This window comes from Pseudonaja textilis, chromosome 3 (genome assembly GCF_049901715.1).
Source record: "Pseudonaja textilis isolate UNSWEBS1 chromosome 3, rPseTex1.2, whole genome shotgun sequence".
NCBI lineage: Eukaryota > Metazoa > Chordata > Lepidosauria > Squamata > Elapidae > Pseudonaja > Pseudonaja textilis.
This window is the reverse complement of record NC_141992.1, coordinates 47350139-47363642: the sequence shown is the minus strand read 5'-3', so window position 1 is coordinate 47363642 and position 13504 is coordinate 47350139. Positions and strand designations below refer to the sequence as shown.

General features: G+C 38.5%; 1 protein-coding gene across 2 annotated transcripts in view; it reads left to right on the top strand.

Moving 5' to 3' along the window:
• Positions 1-13288, top strand: part of MDFI (MyoD family inhibitor) — a 55813-nt gene extending 42525 nt beyond the window's left edge. Inside the window, exons 4-5 of one of the 2 annotated variants that reach the window (XM_026720004.2) lie at positions 8261-8536; positions 11367-13288. In XM_026720004.2, coding sequence (XP_026575789.1) covers positions 8261-8536; positions 11367-11623 — 533 coding nt within the window. In that variant the 3' untranslated portion in view covers positions 11624-13288. The remainder of the gene's footprint in view (positions 1-8260; positions 8537-11366) is intronic. The other variant, XM_087929517.1, reaches the window with a different exon arrangement.
• The last annotated feature ends 216 nt before the right edge of the window (positions 13289-13504 follow it).

The window sequence follows — 13504 nt, the reverse complement described above, 5'->3', positions numbered from 1 at the left end:
TGTAGTTGAAGCCAACTCAAAGGAAGGGTCATATCATCACAAGAGCCATGGTGGGACAGCGGTTAAAATGCAGTACTGCAGGGATATTTCTGCTACTGACTGCAAGCAGTGTGGCAGTTTGATTCTCACTGGTTCAAGGTTGACTCAGCCTTCCATTCTTCTGAGGTGAGTAAAATGAGGACTCAGATTATTGGGGGCATATGCTGACTCTGTAAACTGCTTAGAGAGGACTGTAAAGCACTGTGAAGCGGTATTATAAGTCTAAGTGCTATTGCTACATTGCTATTTCAAACATCAGTGGCTGAGCCTTTGAGTTAAAACTTTTTGCTACAAAATCTATTCTCCCCCCAAATAATAAAAATAACATTTCTTACATTTTCTATCTATAAATGTGGAAGACAAATTTCCTTGGTTTATTTTATATATATATATTAGTTTGAGTTAAACTCTCACTCTCTTTGGTGAGCTTGTTTGAGAGAAGCTGCCTGTTGACCATATAAATCCGAATCAAAGAGACCATTGGAAATAATTGAGATTGCTAGTTGAGCACAGGGTGTTGGTCTGGTTTGAAAAGGGAGACTGTTGGAGGGCCAAGAAAAATTGTAATAACGTGCTAGGAACAAAATTCTTTATCATCAGCAAAATTCCCACCTGTAATTATCTGATTAGGTGAGTCCCCACTCTATAATTTTATCCCTAAAATAATGATGATTAGAATGGTTCACCCATGTCATTGCAGTTAAGGTCATGTCAGTGTGTAAACCCATATTCTCTTGGGCTCCATTGAACTCAGCCAACAAAAGTCATTCTTAAATGTAAGCTGAAAGTTTTTCCTCTCAGAAAGCATTTACATACAAAGATCGAACTTGCTCTTTATTCTGCAGATATAGTTGTAGATATAGTTGGATCTTGGCAACCATTATTAGAAACAAACTTTCATGAAAAATTGCTATTAGCATGCTAGTGCAGCCTTTCCAAAGTCACAAAAAGGCAGAAAGGAAACCACAGTGCAGACTGTTTTCAGAATACTGATGTTTGCATACCTGGGTCATGGATGGGTCAAAAAATAAACTGTATTTTAAGAAATAATTTCTTTTTTTTTTTTAAGGGTGAAGAGACTGTACTCCTAACACGTAGTCTAAAGGAATGTAAACTTCATTCAATTTTAATTGTAATACAGTATACATAGGGTATATGTGATATATGTAATATGCAGCAGTACATACGTCCTCTTAGTTCATAGCCTCATAGTTATGAATTAACTTAGGATAATTGTGGCTAAGAGGATAGGACAATATCATAAAATGCACCCAAGCCTTGATTTGGAATACTTTGAGATCATCAATTGAAAAGTGTTCTAGATCAGGGGTCCCCAACCTCCAATCCGTGAAGTGGCACCGGGCCATGGCATGCCACAATTGGGCCATGCAAACAAGCAAAGCCCCATCTGTGGGATGCAGGCAGCATACAAAACCATGCCCCCTCTGGTCTGCAGAAAAACCTCTCTCCACAGAACCGGTCCCTGGTGCCCAAATAGTTTGGGGCTGCTGTTCTAGAAGTTTTTAAAATAAAATTTAAAATTGTTAGAGGTGGATGTTTCATAATCATGAAAAGTACTCATTGGCCAGAAATTGTTTCTATCTATTTTCCAGGAAAACAATCCTTACAGAAAGCCAAATTATTGTTCCATTCTGTCCTGTTCTTTAAGGAAGAAAATCTTCACAGAATGCTTTCATGCTTATTTCATACAACTATTATTAATCATCAACAGTTCTGACTTAAATTCTTTTGATATTTTATCTGTCTATCTTAGCATTCTCTATGTGTTTGCCACTGGGTTTGTAATGAAATTCTGCTTATAAATGATTTCCCTAGAAGGAGAGTAGTTCAGTTTTGCTGCTTACACAGAGTGCTTTTGCAGGACCGAGCATCCAATTTTATTGATCAAACCAAAATCAAAGCAGCTAGATATTTTCTGTATTCATCTAAAGATGTATACATAAGTGCAAACCACAATATTAATACATCCTCACGCATTCCATTCTACTTGTTTTCTCTTTGATTCCAGTATTCATAATAGAGATTTGAGTACGAGTAGCACCCTTTTGATAGGTTACTCGTAACTAAAGAGATTAGGATTGTACAGCCGGGCATCTACTGTGCATTTCCTCATTTCTCCTCAGTATCTTGACACAAGGAGCATCTTGTGCTTGAAGGCCATGCGTGGTCTCTCAGTATGACTCAGTGTGGCCCTTTTCATCTGAGAAGTTCAGGAGTGCTGTCCCGTTGACACCCCAGAAAGAATATAGCTTCTGTTTCTTGAATTGGCTCCTGGTGCCTTTAGCTTTCAACACTTTGTGCTAATTCACTGCTGCTTTACAAATCAGAGAGAGGAAATGTACAATCTATTCCCTCCCCAAAATACATGATCTACTGGCGGGGGCAGGATGTGCTGGTTCATTGCTTGTTTAACCAACTTTTGCTTTGCTCTGACCTAACAAGATTCTGCTATTACTTACTTACTTACTTACTTACTTACTTACTTACTTACTTACTGTATTTATATAGTCACCTATCTCACATGAAAGTGACTCTGGGTGGTATATAGCACTCGATTAAAAAACTATAAAAGTCACATTTAAAAAAAAAACATTAAAAGGAGGATAAGATATTAATTACAGTAAGGAAAATCTCACAAATCTCTCCAGTCCCCTCAGGCCTGATAATATAGCCAGGTTTTGAGGGACTTTCAGAATGTTGAGAGGGATGGAGATAATCGCACATGCATACATATACAATTCATATGTATTTATAGTTCATAATTGGTTTAAATTACACTTTGTTCCCTTCAAATATCTTTCCTGGCCAAGATAATTTAATTTTTTCCATGGATCTGTCCATTGTCTATTAAATCAACATTTTTAAAACAGCTTCAACACATTTTGTATACCCAAGGATTGTTCTGTACTCTTCTGATTACAGGAACATTGAAACATTACTTAATTATAGTCTACTGAAAGTTAAACATTTGACTAACACTGAAAAAGTTGGGAGGAATTCTTCAAAAATGTACAAAGTGCTTCGTTACCTTTTCCCAATTATTTTGAGTAGCACTTCTTAAAAAGCTCGATATGTTTTGATTCACATATTGTATTAAAGTGACAGTGTGGTTTTGGAGGACTTTGTTTTAGTATATTATGTGAACCCAGTTGATTATGACACTTGGTAAAAGTCCATGGCATAAATATGTGAACCAGGCCATTTTCTGTATATCCTGTTCATTCCAGATATATCGACTGTAGAAAATACACTGCTCAAAAAAATAAAGGGAACACTTAAACAACACAATGTAACTCCAAGTCAATCACACTTCTGTGAAATCAAACTGTCCACTTAGGTGGCAACACTGATTGACAATCAATTTCACACGCTATTGTGCAAATGGAATAGACAACAGGTGGAAAGCATAGGCAGTTAGCAAGACATCCCCAATAAAGGAGTGGTTCTGCAGGTGGTGACCACAGACCACTTCTCAGTTCCTATGCTTTCTGGCTGATGGTTTGGTCACTTTTGAATGCTGGTAGTGCTTTCACTCTAGTGGTAGCATGAGACGGAGTCTACAACCCACACAAGTGGCTCAGGTAGTGCAGCTCATCCAGGATGGCACATCAATGTGAGCTGTGGCAAGAAGGTTTGCTGTGTCTGTCAGCATAGTGTCCAGAGCATGGAGGTGCTACCAGGAGACAGGCCAGTACATCAGGAGACATGGAAGAGGCCGTAGGAGGGCAACAACCCAGCATCAGGACCACTACCTCCACTTTTGTGCAAGGAGGGACAGGGGGAGCACTGCTAGAGCCCTGAAAAATGACCTCCAGTGGGCCACAAATGTGCATGTGGCTGCTCAAATGGTCAGAAACAGACTCCATGAGGGTGGTATGAGGGCCTGACATCCACAGGTGGGGGTTGTGCTTTCAGCCCAACACCATGCAAGATGTTTGGCATTTGCCAGAGAATACCAAGATTGGCAAATTCGCCACTGGTGCCCTGTGCTCTTCACAGATGAAAGCAGGTTCACACTGAGCACATGTGACAGACTTGACAGGGTCTGGAGACACTGTGGAGAATGTTCTGCTGCCTGCAACATCCTCCAGCATGACCGGGTTGGCAGTGGGTCAGTAATGGTGTGGGGTGGCATTTCTGCTCGCCAGAGGTAGCTTGACTGCCATTAGGTTCCAAGATGAGATCCTCACACCCCTTGTGTGACCATATGCTGGTGCGGTTGGCCCTGGGTTCCTCCTAATGCAAGACAGTGCTAGACCTCATGTGGCTGGAGTGTGTCAGCAGTTCCTGCAAGATGAAGGCATTGATGCTATAGACTGGCCCGCCTGTTCCCCAAACCTGAATCCAATTGAGCACATCTGGGACATCATGTCTCGCTCCATCCACTAATGCCACATTGCACCACAGACTGTCCAGGAGTTGGGGGATGCTTTAGTCCAGGTGGGGGAGGAGATCCCCCAGGAGACCATCCGCCACCTCATCAGGAGCATGCCCAGGCGTTGTAGGGAGGTCATACAGGCACGTGGAGGCCACACACACTACTGAGTCTCATTTTGACTTGTTTTAAGGACATTACATCAAAGTTGGATCAGCCTGTAGTGTGTTTAATTTTGAGTGTAACTCCAAATCCAGACCTCCATGGGTTGCTAAATTTGATTTCCATTGATAAATTTTTGTGTGATTTTGTAGCCAGAACATTCAACTATGTAACGAACAAAGTATTTACTAAGAATATTTCATTCATTCAGATCTAGGATGTCTTATTTTTGTGTTCCCTTTATTTTTTTGAGCAGTGTATATGCACCAAAATTAGAACCTCATCTGCGTGAAGATGGACTTCAAAATATCATGCCCTAAAAGAGTTTAGTTAAAGCACCGCCATTATTTTTCACTCTTTAAATTAAAATTTTTCTCAATTTATGCTTAAAGGAGTCTTGAACATTCACAGCCAAACCACAATCAGTTAACAGGTTGCCTCCAATAGAGTGGTTGCCATTTAGATCTGGTTACTTCTTACTCCTCAAGGAACTGGTATATATCATTTGAAATCTGGTGTGCTGGTGAAGTGGCAAATTAAGCATGTATACATATGATCTCTTAGCCATAAATACCTAGTAAGTTCCACTGAAGAAAATGCAGCCACACAGTTACAGCTAGACAACAGTTTACAATCACAATTGCTGTTTTATTGTCAAATGGTTTGTAGTGGAGAAGAGCTGAATAACAGGTCAGCCAGCACTGGGCTTGTCTAGCAGTGCTCAGAGAAGACAACAAAGGTGCTTAACACAGAAAAGGCTGATCGCCCAAGGCATTACATACAGCCAAGGAGTTCTGCTCTCGCACCATCACCAAGAAAGACTTAAAAATCAGGATAATGTTTGTATTTTTCAAGCAGTTTTTCCCAGATAACTCAATTTCCTTAAGGGGCTTCTATATGTTTGTTTTGGACTTCTGCTGTGATCCTGAGCACAGTTACTAGTATATAAATGCAATTAAAGTTGAATGGAAATACTTCCAAATGTGTATTTAAAAAAAAAACTGGCACAGAATGAGTATTTAAATTATACTTTTCATGCAAACTATGTTGCATTATACATAGTTTCAATTTTGGCATGTGGTCAATACAATTTTCTGAGTTTTAAAACTCATAAATCATTCTTAAAAATTCTGAATTTGATATTTTATTACTATTTATTATTAACTTAATGTACTTCTATTCCAACTTTCTGCCTGATAGCAGCCCCCAATGAGACTGAAGGTAAGGGAGAATGAATGTTTTAATGCTTACTAAAAGCCCTGTTGATTTACAGATGTTCACTTTTTAGGTCTTAGAAATTTTTGAAATGCAGAAAAAATGATTGGTTAAATCTCCTAATATCATACTTTAATCTACATGTTTAGTTTAGCTTTTTGTCATATATAGTCTAAAACCTATTTTAAAAAACATCTATGGAGATTCTCAGTCATCCAGATCATGGTTGCCTCAACGAGCAATTGGACTGTCTGTTTTTTTTCTTTGAAGATATTTTGTTTCTCATCCAAGAAACTTCTTCAGCTCTGACTGGATGGTGAGGGAATGGAAGCATTTATATTCTTTGCAGACAGTTGGTAATTTGCATTCTTTTAGAGAGTTGTTGAGGCTACCTGGAGGTTTATCTATGTTGTCAGTGTCATCTGAGTAGTGCAAATGGGTGTGGAACCTTTTTGAAACTGTTGGAAGGGATTGTGTTGTAGACTAGAGATAGAAGGTGTCATATCCCTCCTCTTCTATTGAGAAAGGACTCTTCAGTTTTGACATAGATGGCCTCTTTGACCCCTCTTGCAAATCAAGGTCTCCTCTTTGTCCAGAATGTTGACTTTGCTCTCTTCAAAAGAGTGGCCTTTGTCTTTTACATGCAGATGGACTACGGAATCTAGTCCTGATGAGTTTGTTCTCCTTTGTTGTGCCATGCGTTTATGAAGTGGTTGCTTTGTTTCCCTAATGTATGAATCTGCACATCGTTTACTACAATTGTACTGCATATACCATGTTGCTCATTTTGTGTCTGGGTGTTTCATCCTTGTGGATAAGCTTCTGCCTTAATGTATTCTTGGGTTTGAAGTGTGCGTGTATGTTGTGTTGGCTAAAGATCCTCCTGAGCTTTTCCAATATTCCTGCCATATATGGAATGATGACATTGGTTCTTTTATTGTTTCTTGTGTTGTCTGTTATGGAGGAGCTCCTGTAGGATCTTTTTTGAGATTTGATGAAGGCCCACTTGGGATAGCCACTATTTAAAAAGACCATACTATTTTAACTTTTGAAGAAAAATTATTTCCAGACAGTAAATTTCTATGTATACGTAGTACATGAGAACATTGTCCTGCATTTGAAGGACTTTTTAGCTGTGTCAGACTTTGAGAACTGTTATTGTTAAGGGAAAAGGAGCAACCTCATCTTTAGCTTCTTTTTTCTTTTTCTTTTTTACTGCTCCTCATAGGAACAGCTGCTGTCCTACCTTACAGCATAATTGTCTTTGATTACTACATCATGTTTGTTTGCATCTATCATGAGAGAAATTTATCTCTGCTAACTTGTGACCAACCTTTGTTGCTCACAGCTGAAGCTGATAATAAGGAAAGCTAATTCTCTGAGAGCTGACTCATAATGGGACAAATCATTGCTAATCCCTTAGTTGCCCTGAAACAGAAGCAATAACACGAGATTTTTAATCATTGTTATTAAGAAGCTTTATTTCCTCTATGAGTTAAGATTCAAAAAGATCTTAGTCACAGGAAAGGATATTGCTGGAAACAATTTCAGTTACATACCTAGCTAATAGATTTAATTGCAATAAGGACTGAAGAGGGAAAGTAGACTTTAAAAATAACTAGTTATTTCTCAAAATGCTTTCTGAGAAATTAAAGTCAATAAAACAATTGTTCTATGAGAAAGTTATGCATAGGAGAAATGATAACAAGAAATAGAAAAAATTCCAAGGAGTCTATTTATTCTCTTTTGATCCAATAATAAAATGCCATTATCAAAAATGATAGCACAGAATCTTGATTCAAGATAAGATAAATCTCATGTCCCAAACGTTCTTTTTCAAGAGGCAACTGGACATTGGAGTTTTTTTGTTTTAAACAGAAAGTCCAGTTGTGTCTTGGAAAAGCACTTTTGGGACAACCATGACCTGGATGACATAAATCTTATGTGCACATCAACTCCCAATTTAATCTTGTGGAAGCTACAGGTATCATTTTATGCTGTCATATTTGTATGTTTGTTTTTATCCAGATTCATTTCAAAAGATCATTCCTGGTCTTGAAACTAAGGGTTAAAAAAATTAGCTACAGATTCCACAGATTACTTTGCCTCTACCCAGTTTTGCAGAGGTATAGCTATTACATAAAGTCTGGTTAGATTTTTTAAAATGTGTGCATCAACTGGTGAGTTAACTTAATATTCTGTATAAAATGGTGATAATAACTGAAAAAGAAAGAAAATACATCCAGGAAATTGAAAGAAATCCAAATGGTGAGCATTTCCTTGACACTGAATAAAAGCAAGATTATTTTCTGTTTAAAGTTTATTTCTTTTTCTTCTTTTTTAAACAGCTTATGTTATCTATCAAGTCAAGATGTATACAAACTTGGTACGTTGACTTAGGATTAGGATTGTTTTTAAAGAAAAAAATTGTCTTTCCTCTTGCTACAGGTCAGCCGCAAAGCCGAGTCACTGTCCAGATTCCTTCAGACTTAACTTCTGTCTCGTTGCTACAAAATGGTGCTGGATATATATCAGATGACCTCAGCAATTCTAAGGGAGAGGCTGGCAATGGGATCTTATGTTCCGAACTTAAATCACTATCAAGTTCCCAGAAGCCTCATCGGAAACTGCAGTCCCATCACTCCATCAACAGCCATATCAGCAAAAAAAGCAAGAGCAGCTCCAAATCAGCATCCTCTCAGATCCCTACTGAAGCACAGGAAGGTATCTCTCTGCTTGCATGACTATTTCCACTTGCTTGTTCCCACTCAGTCTTTTTTTTGTGACACAAACCAAGAACAGCCTCCAGGACTGTAAAATTGGTTAAACTTTAATCCCCATCCCCTTCGAGCAGTTTTTTTTTTTTTGTAACCTTAGTAACTTTAATATGCATGGACTTCAACTCCCAGGATTCCCCTAGTCAGCCATGTTCGGTGGAGGGATTCTGGGAGTTGACGTCCACTCATCTTAAAGTTGCCAAGGTTAAAAAAACTGCTTTGGAGGGAAATCAGGTGATTGCAAAGACTTAAACAGAAGGAATAGAGGCAGAAGAGGTATAATGAAGGAATATAAGATGAGAAAGAGAAAAGCATAGTTCTCATCCAACTTCAAAGATTGAAGGGCTCGTTCATTTTAGTTTTGGATTTCCCTCCCCTTTCAGAATTTGGTTAATTAAAATAGGATATCAGCTCTAAATCTTCAACTGGTTCTTCACCTTGGAAGATTATTAAGAACTGGGCCTGCTTTTTAAAACATGAGTGCTTGATCCCACAATATTGGTATCCTTTCCATTCAGGTTTATGGCACTGAGATGGCCAAAGGTTGGTGGAAGACATCATGTATTTTTTGGACTAAGGGAATTACTTATATGTCCACTGTCCTCAAAAGCATTAACCCAAAATAGGAAAGTTCTTGGCAGTCTTGTCTTTATTCTTTTATCTTTAATTATTTCTGTGTCCCTGTATGAGAATAGCATTTGAGAAATCACAATAGAGCAATTTTGCTGTGCATAAACATAAGTTCGGGAAAAGTTTTCTGCTTTTGAAACTAGGCAGTCGGGAGTTTGAATACCATTGCTCCTTTCTGTGTTTTGTCTACACACTTGCATTTTGTTTTTCAATATAAATGCCAAACTCCTGCTTCACTGTGTATTTTCCACACCCCTGCAAATTGCATTCCTGAGTATATTTTTTAAAGAAAAACATGGTTTTTACTATCTAGAAGACACTGTACAAATAGGGAAAGAAAGTTAATAAGAGGATAAGTAATGCAAGCAGATACTCACTTATTTATGAGATGATTTAGGAGAATAGCAGTTGAAGCTCCACAACAATTTGCAATTCCTGAATCTTTCTTTTTTGCAGCCTTTCTCTCCTGCCACAATTCCCAAAAGTTAGTTGAATGGTTTCCTGTCATTTTAATGTGAGAAATGCAGATGTGTTATAACCACTCGTGCAGCAATCATTCAAACTTGCAACGATGTGAATAAGGAAGACTCATGATCAGTCCTCTGAGTTCTAGTCATCACAGTGTCCCCACAGTCATGTGATCATCGTCTGGGGATTTGGCATGGTATCACAATTATGGTATCACAGTGAAGTGCAGCCCAGCAATCACAATTTCCAACATTCCCTATCAGCTTTCCACAAGTGAAGTCAGCAGGAAGTCATGGTAGCACAGTCAAATGACATCATGCCTTAAGACTGTTGCTTAGTGTCAGCAATTCCAGTCCCAACTTCCAAGTCCAAGGACTACCTGTACAACAACACTTTTTATGAAAATCTTAATATAGGCTTCATCTCTATTCAAGGTTTCCAAAAACAAAGCACCTAGGGAAGTCCAAAGTCCTGGACTTTGGACAATCCTAAGTGAAATCGGCCAAAAGTGGAAGTTTTACATTGAGTTTCCAGTCATCCTGGATTCTTCCTGCAGGAGATTAGTATTATGTAAGCAATATCCTTGAAGAACAAGGCTTATCTGGCACATCCTATACAGATTGAACAGCCACTTGTCCTTAAAACTCTCTCAAAATCAAGAAAGAATATTCCGCAGAAGGACCTCATCCAAATCTGTTCACTTTTCAACATCACACCACCTATTGTAGTCAGTACTCCCCCCAATTTTTTCCCCCAATCTTTTTTTTAAGCACTGATTTTAGATCTTAATGTAGTTTTAAGGTATTTTTAAGACATACTTTCACTCTTGAATTTACTGGGGGCTAATGGTTATTCTGCCAGAGAAGCACAATGGTCATTGTTTCCAAGAACTTGATGGAAGGACTCTTTGTCTGGGGAATTCTGCCAGAAGAGCTAATGCTAGTGATGTGGAGGGGCTTTAGTTCTTCAAAAATCTAGGAGGGTTACAAATACCCCTGTCAGTGCTATAAATAGTTGAGACCAGGAAGGTTTCATCAAAAATCATCCCTACTATCTCTGGGATTTTATCGAGAGCTCAGAAGGCATTATCCAATATTTGGTACTCTCCTGCATTTTCTTAGTATTTCTTCCCCTCTCCTGTTTACCTTTGAAATAAAATCTGTTAAAAATAGAAAGATGGACTAGCTACACTGTTGATTGATAGTACTATGAGCTTATGCATCTGGAATTACTCCAGACTTGCAATCAAAACTGCCAAAAGATTATTTAGGGGTGTTGTTGTTTTGCCTCCCAAATAATCACTTACTCACTCATACATTCAGCCCCGTCACAGGCCACTAGTTTCTATTCTGATCCATGGAAGCAAGAATTTTATATTATGAGGCCCAGCCACCATCATCTACATCTGCAGGGCATTTACAACATCTCCTAAGGCTGGTGCTAGGAGCTTTCAGATGCCAGTGTGCAATTGGTTTGTTGCAATGTTAGTGCTCTTCTTGGCATCCTTAGAGCTTCAGAGTGATGCCTTTGCAGCATCCTGCTGTGCTCTAGCTGTGCAGAAAGTTGTCCTTTATTTCTCCTTCCTTCCAATTTGATCCAGCCTTCCTGCCCTATTTCAGCCTCTTGTGCTTGGCTATCTGTGGCCTGCTTTTGATAGCCTTGTCTCTTTCTGATTCCAGACTGCTGCGTCCACTGTATTCTCTCCTGCCTCTTCTGTGAGTTCCTGACCCTCTGCAACATCATGCTGGACTGTGCCACTTGTGGCTCCTGCAGCTCTGAGGATTCTTGCATCTGTTGCTGCTGCTGTGGCTCTGGGGAATGTGCTGATTGTGACCTGCCCTGTGACATGGATTGTGGCATCATTGATGCCTGCTGCGAGTCAGCTGATTGCCTGGAGATCTGCATGGAGTGCTGTGGCCTTTGTTTTTCTTCCTGAAGTCAAATCTTGATCCTTGAACAGGAGCTCCAAGTGGGACCCTTAGGGGAAAACTGTGCTAATTAAGTCTCTGTTGTTCTTCTTTAGTTATCAGATGGCTGAGGTTTGAGAAGTTCCAAGTTTGAAACCAGAGACCTGAATAGAAGAAGTTGACAGAGTTAATTCTATTGGATTTGATTCTGGGCTCAGAAACTGTTTAGAAGATGTGGTTCTTTTTTCCCCAGACTGCAATGAAAAGTTTGAAGTAACAGGATATCTCCATGTAGTCATCGTCTTTATTCTTTCTCTTTGTCCTCACACCAGAACTTTCCACATGGAGGCTGGGGAATAGCAGAGTTCCTGCTGCCTGAGCCAAATACCAGAGAAGAATAGTTGCACAACTAGCTATGCCGGTTGGTTGAAATCTGAAGCAATTACACAAAGCCAAAGTTCATAGCAGACATGCCCAGGCTGTGTTTAGTATGATAGTAAGATGTTCCACCTACTGGTCCAACTGCAGGGGTTTATTCTAATTCTGGCAGTTACTGCTGCCTTATCTGATGCCCAGTAGTTGGTAATTTTGCTGCCTCCTGGGCATCCAAAGCAATGGCAGCTCACCTAATATTTTTATGCAGTTGTTCTGGATTTATCCCTGGCACACCAGCTGAATTCTTCCAATAACATGATGCAGAGAATAGCCGCTAATTCATTCACAATAACATGGATCCATTTGGTATCTGTCAGCAGTTAGGAGCAGATCTTTCCTGTGAATTCTTGGATGGGACCCATATCTCATTCCTGCTGCTCCATCTTCCATTTGTTCTTTGATAGGGACATGTCAGTGTTGGCATTGTGTCATTTCATGTGACCAGAACATGTCGCTCTTCATTTTCAATGTACAACATTGAGAGCCTTTTTTGCCACCACTGGCATCTGTCAGAAAAAAGCTTTTGAACAGAATTGGGAGAGATTATTAGTTTGAAAGAAGACAAGGGAAACTGCTTCCTTCGCTTTTTCCCACAGCAGGAAAACACTAAACCTAACTCAAAGACACCGGATATGAGTCACTTGCTGTTAAAAAAAAATTCATATCCTCTTAAAAAGAAAATTGACAATATGATATTAAGACATCCAGTATCTTGAGGACAGTGGATGAGACAATTTGTAGCATGTAAGGGCAGTCCTCTGCCTCTTTGTAGTATGTTGTTATTGTTAATAAAAATATTTTTCACTTTTGACTTAAAATTGTTCAGTGTTGTATACTGGTTTGGGAATTGAAAGTACTATACATTTCAGTTGAAATGTTTTTTTACATAAATATATTGCCTTAATACAAAATATACATACAGAATGCCTCTTGTTCAAATTTAGAATGTACAAACTTCAACAATTTACATTCCTTATAGTGTACACATGCAGGTCTGTGTGGGGAATTTACATACACTTATCTTGTATTATCAATATATGGAATTGCTTTAAAAGAACATTTTAATTTGCTTCCAGTTGCAGCTATCCATCAATAATGGGTCTTGAAAATGTGTTCCAAAATATTGTTTTTATACATTATGCAAGAATCATACACGTTTCTAAACAGTGAATCAGTTATCTAGCATAAGAGTAGGAATGCTAACACAAATATATACACAAAGTTTAAACTTTGAAAATAAAATCATGTTAAATGGCAAATACTGTAGTAATTTAGATATCAAATTATTTCAAGAACAGAATTTTTCCTTATCTTTTGGGAATTATATGAATAAAAGGTTAAACCCAACATTCACCTTATTAACCACTCAAAAGGATATTTCATGTGAAAAGCAACCGTTGGAATTCACCTTAAATCCGTTAAAAGTATAAGATTTTTTATCTTCTGTTTCTTTTATTTACTTAATTTTTGCCCTA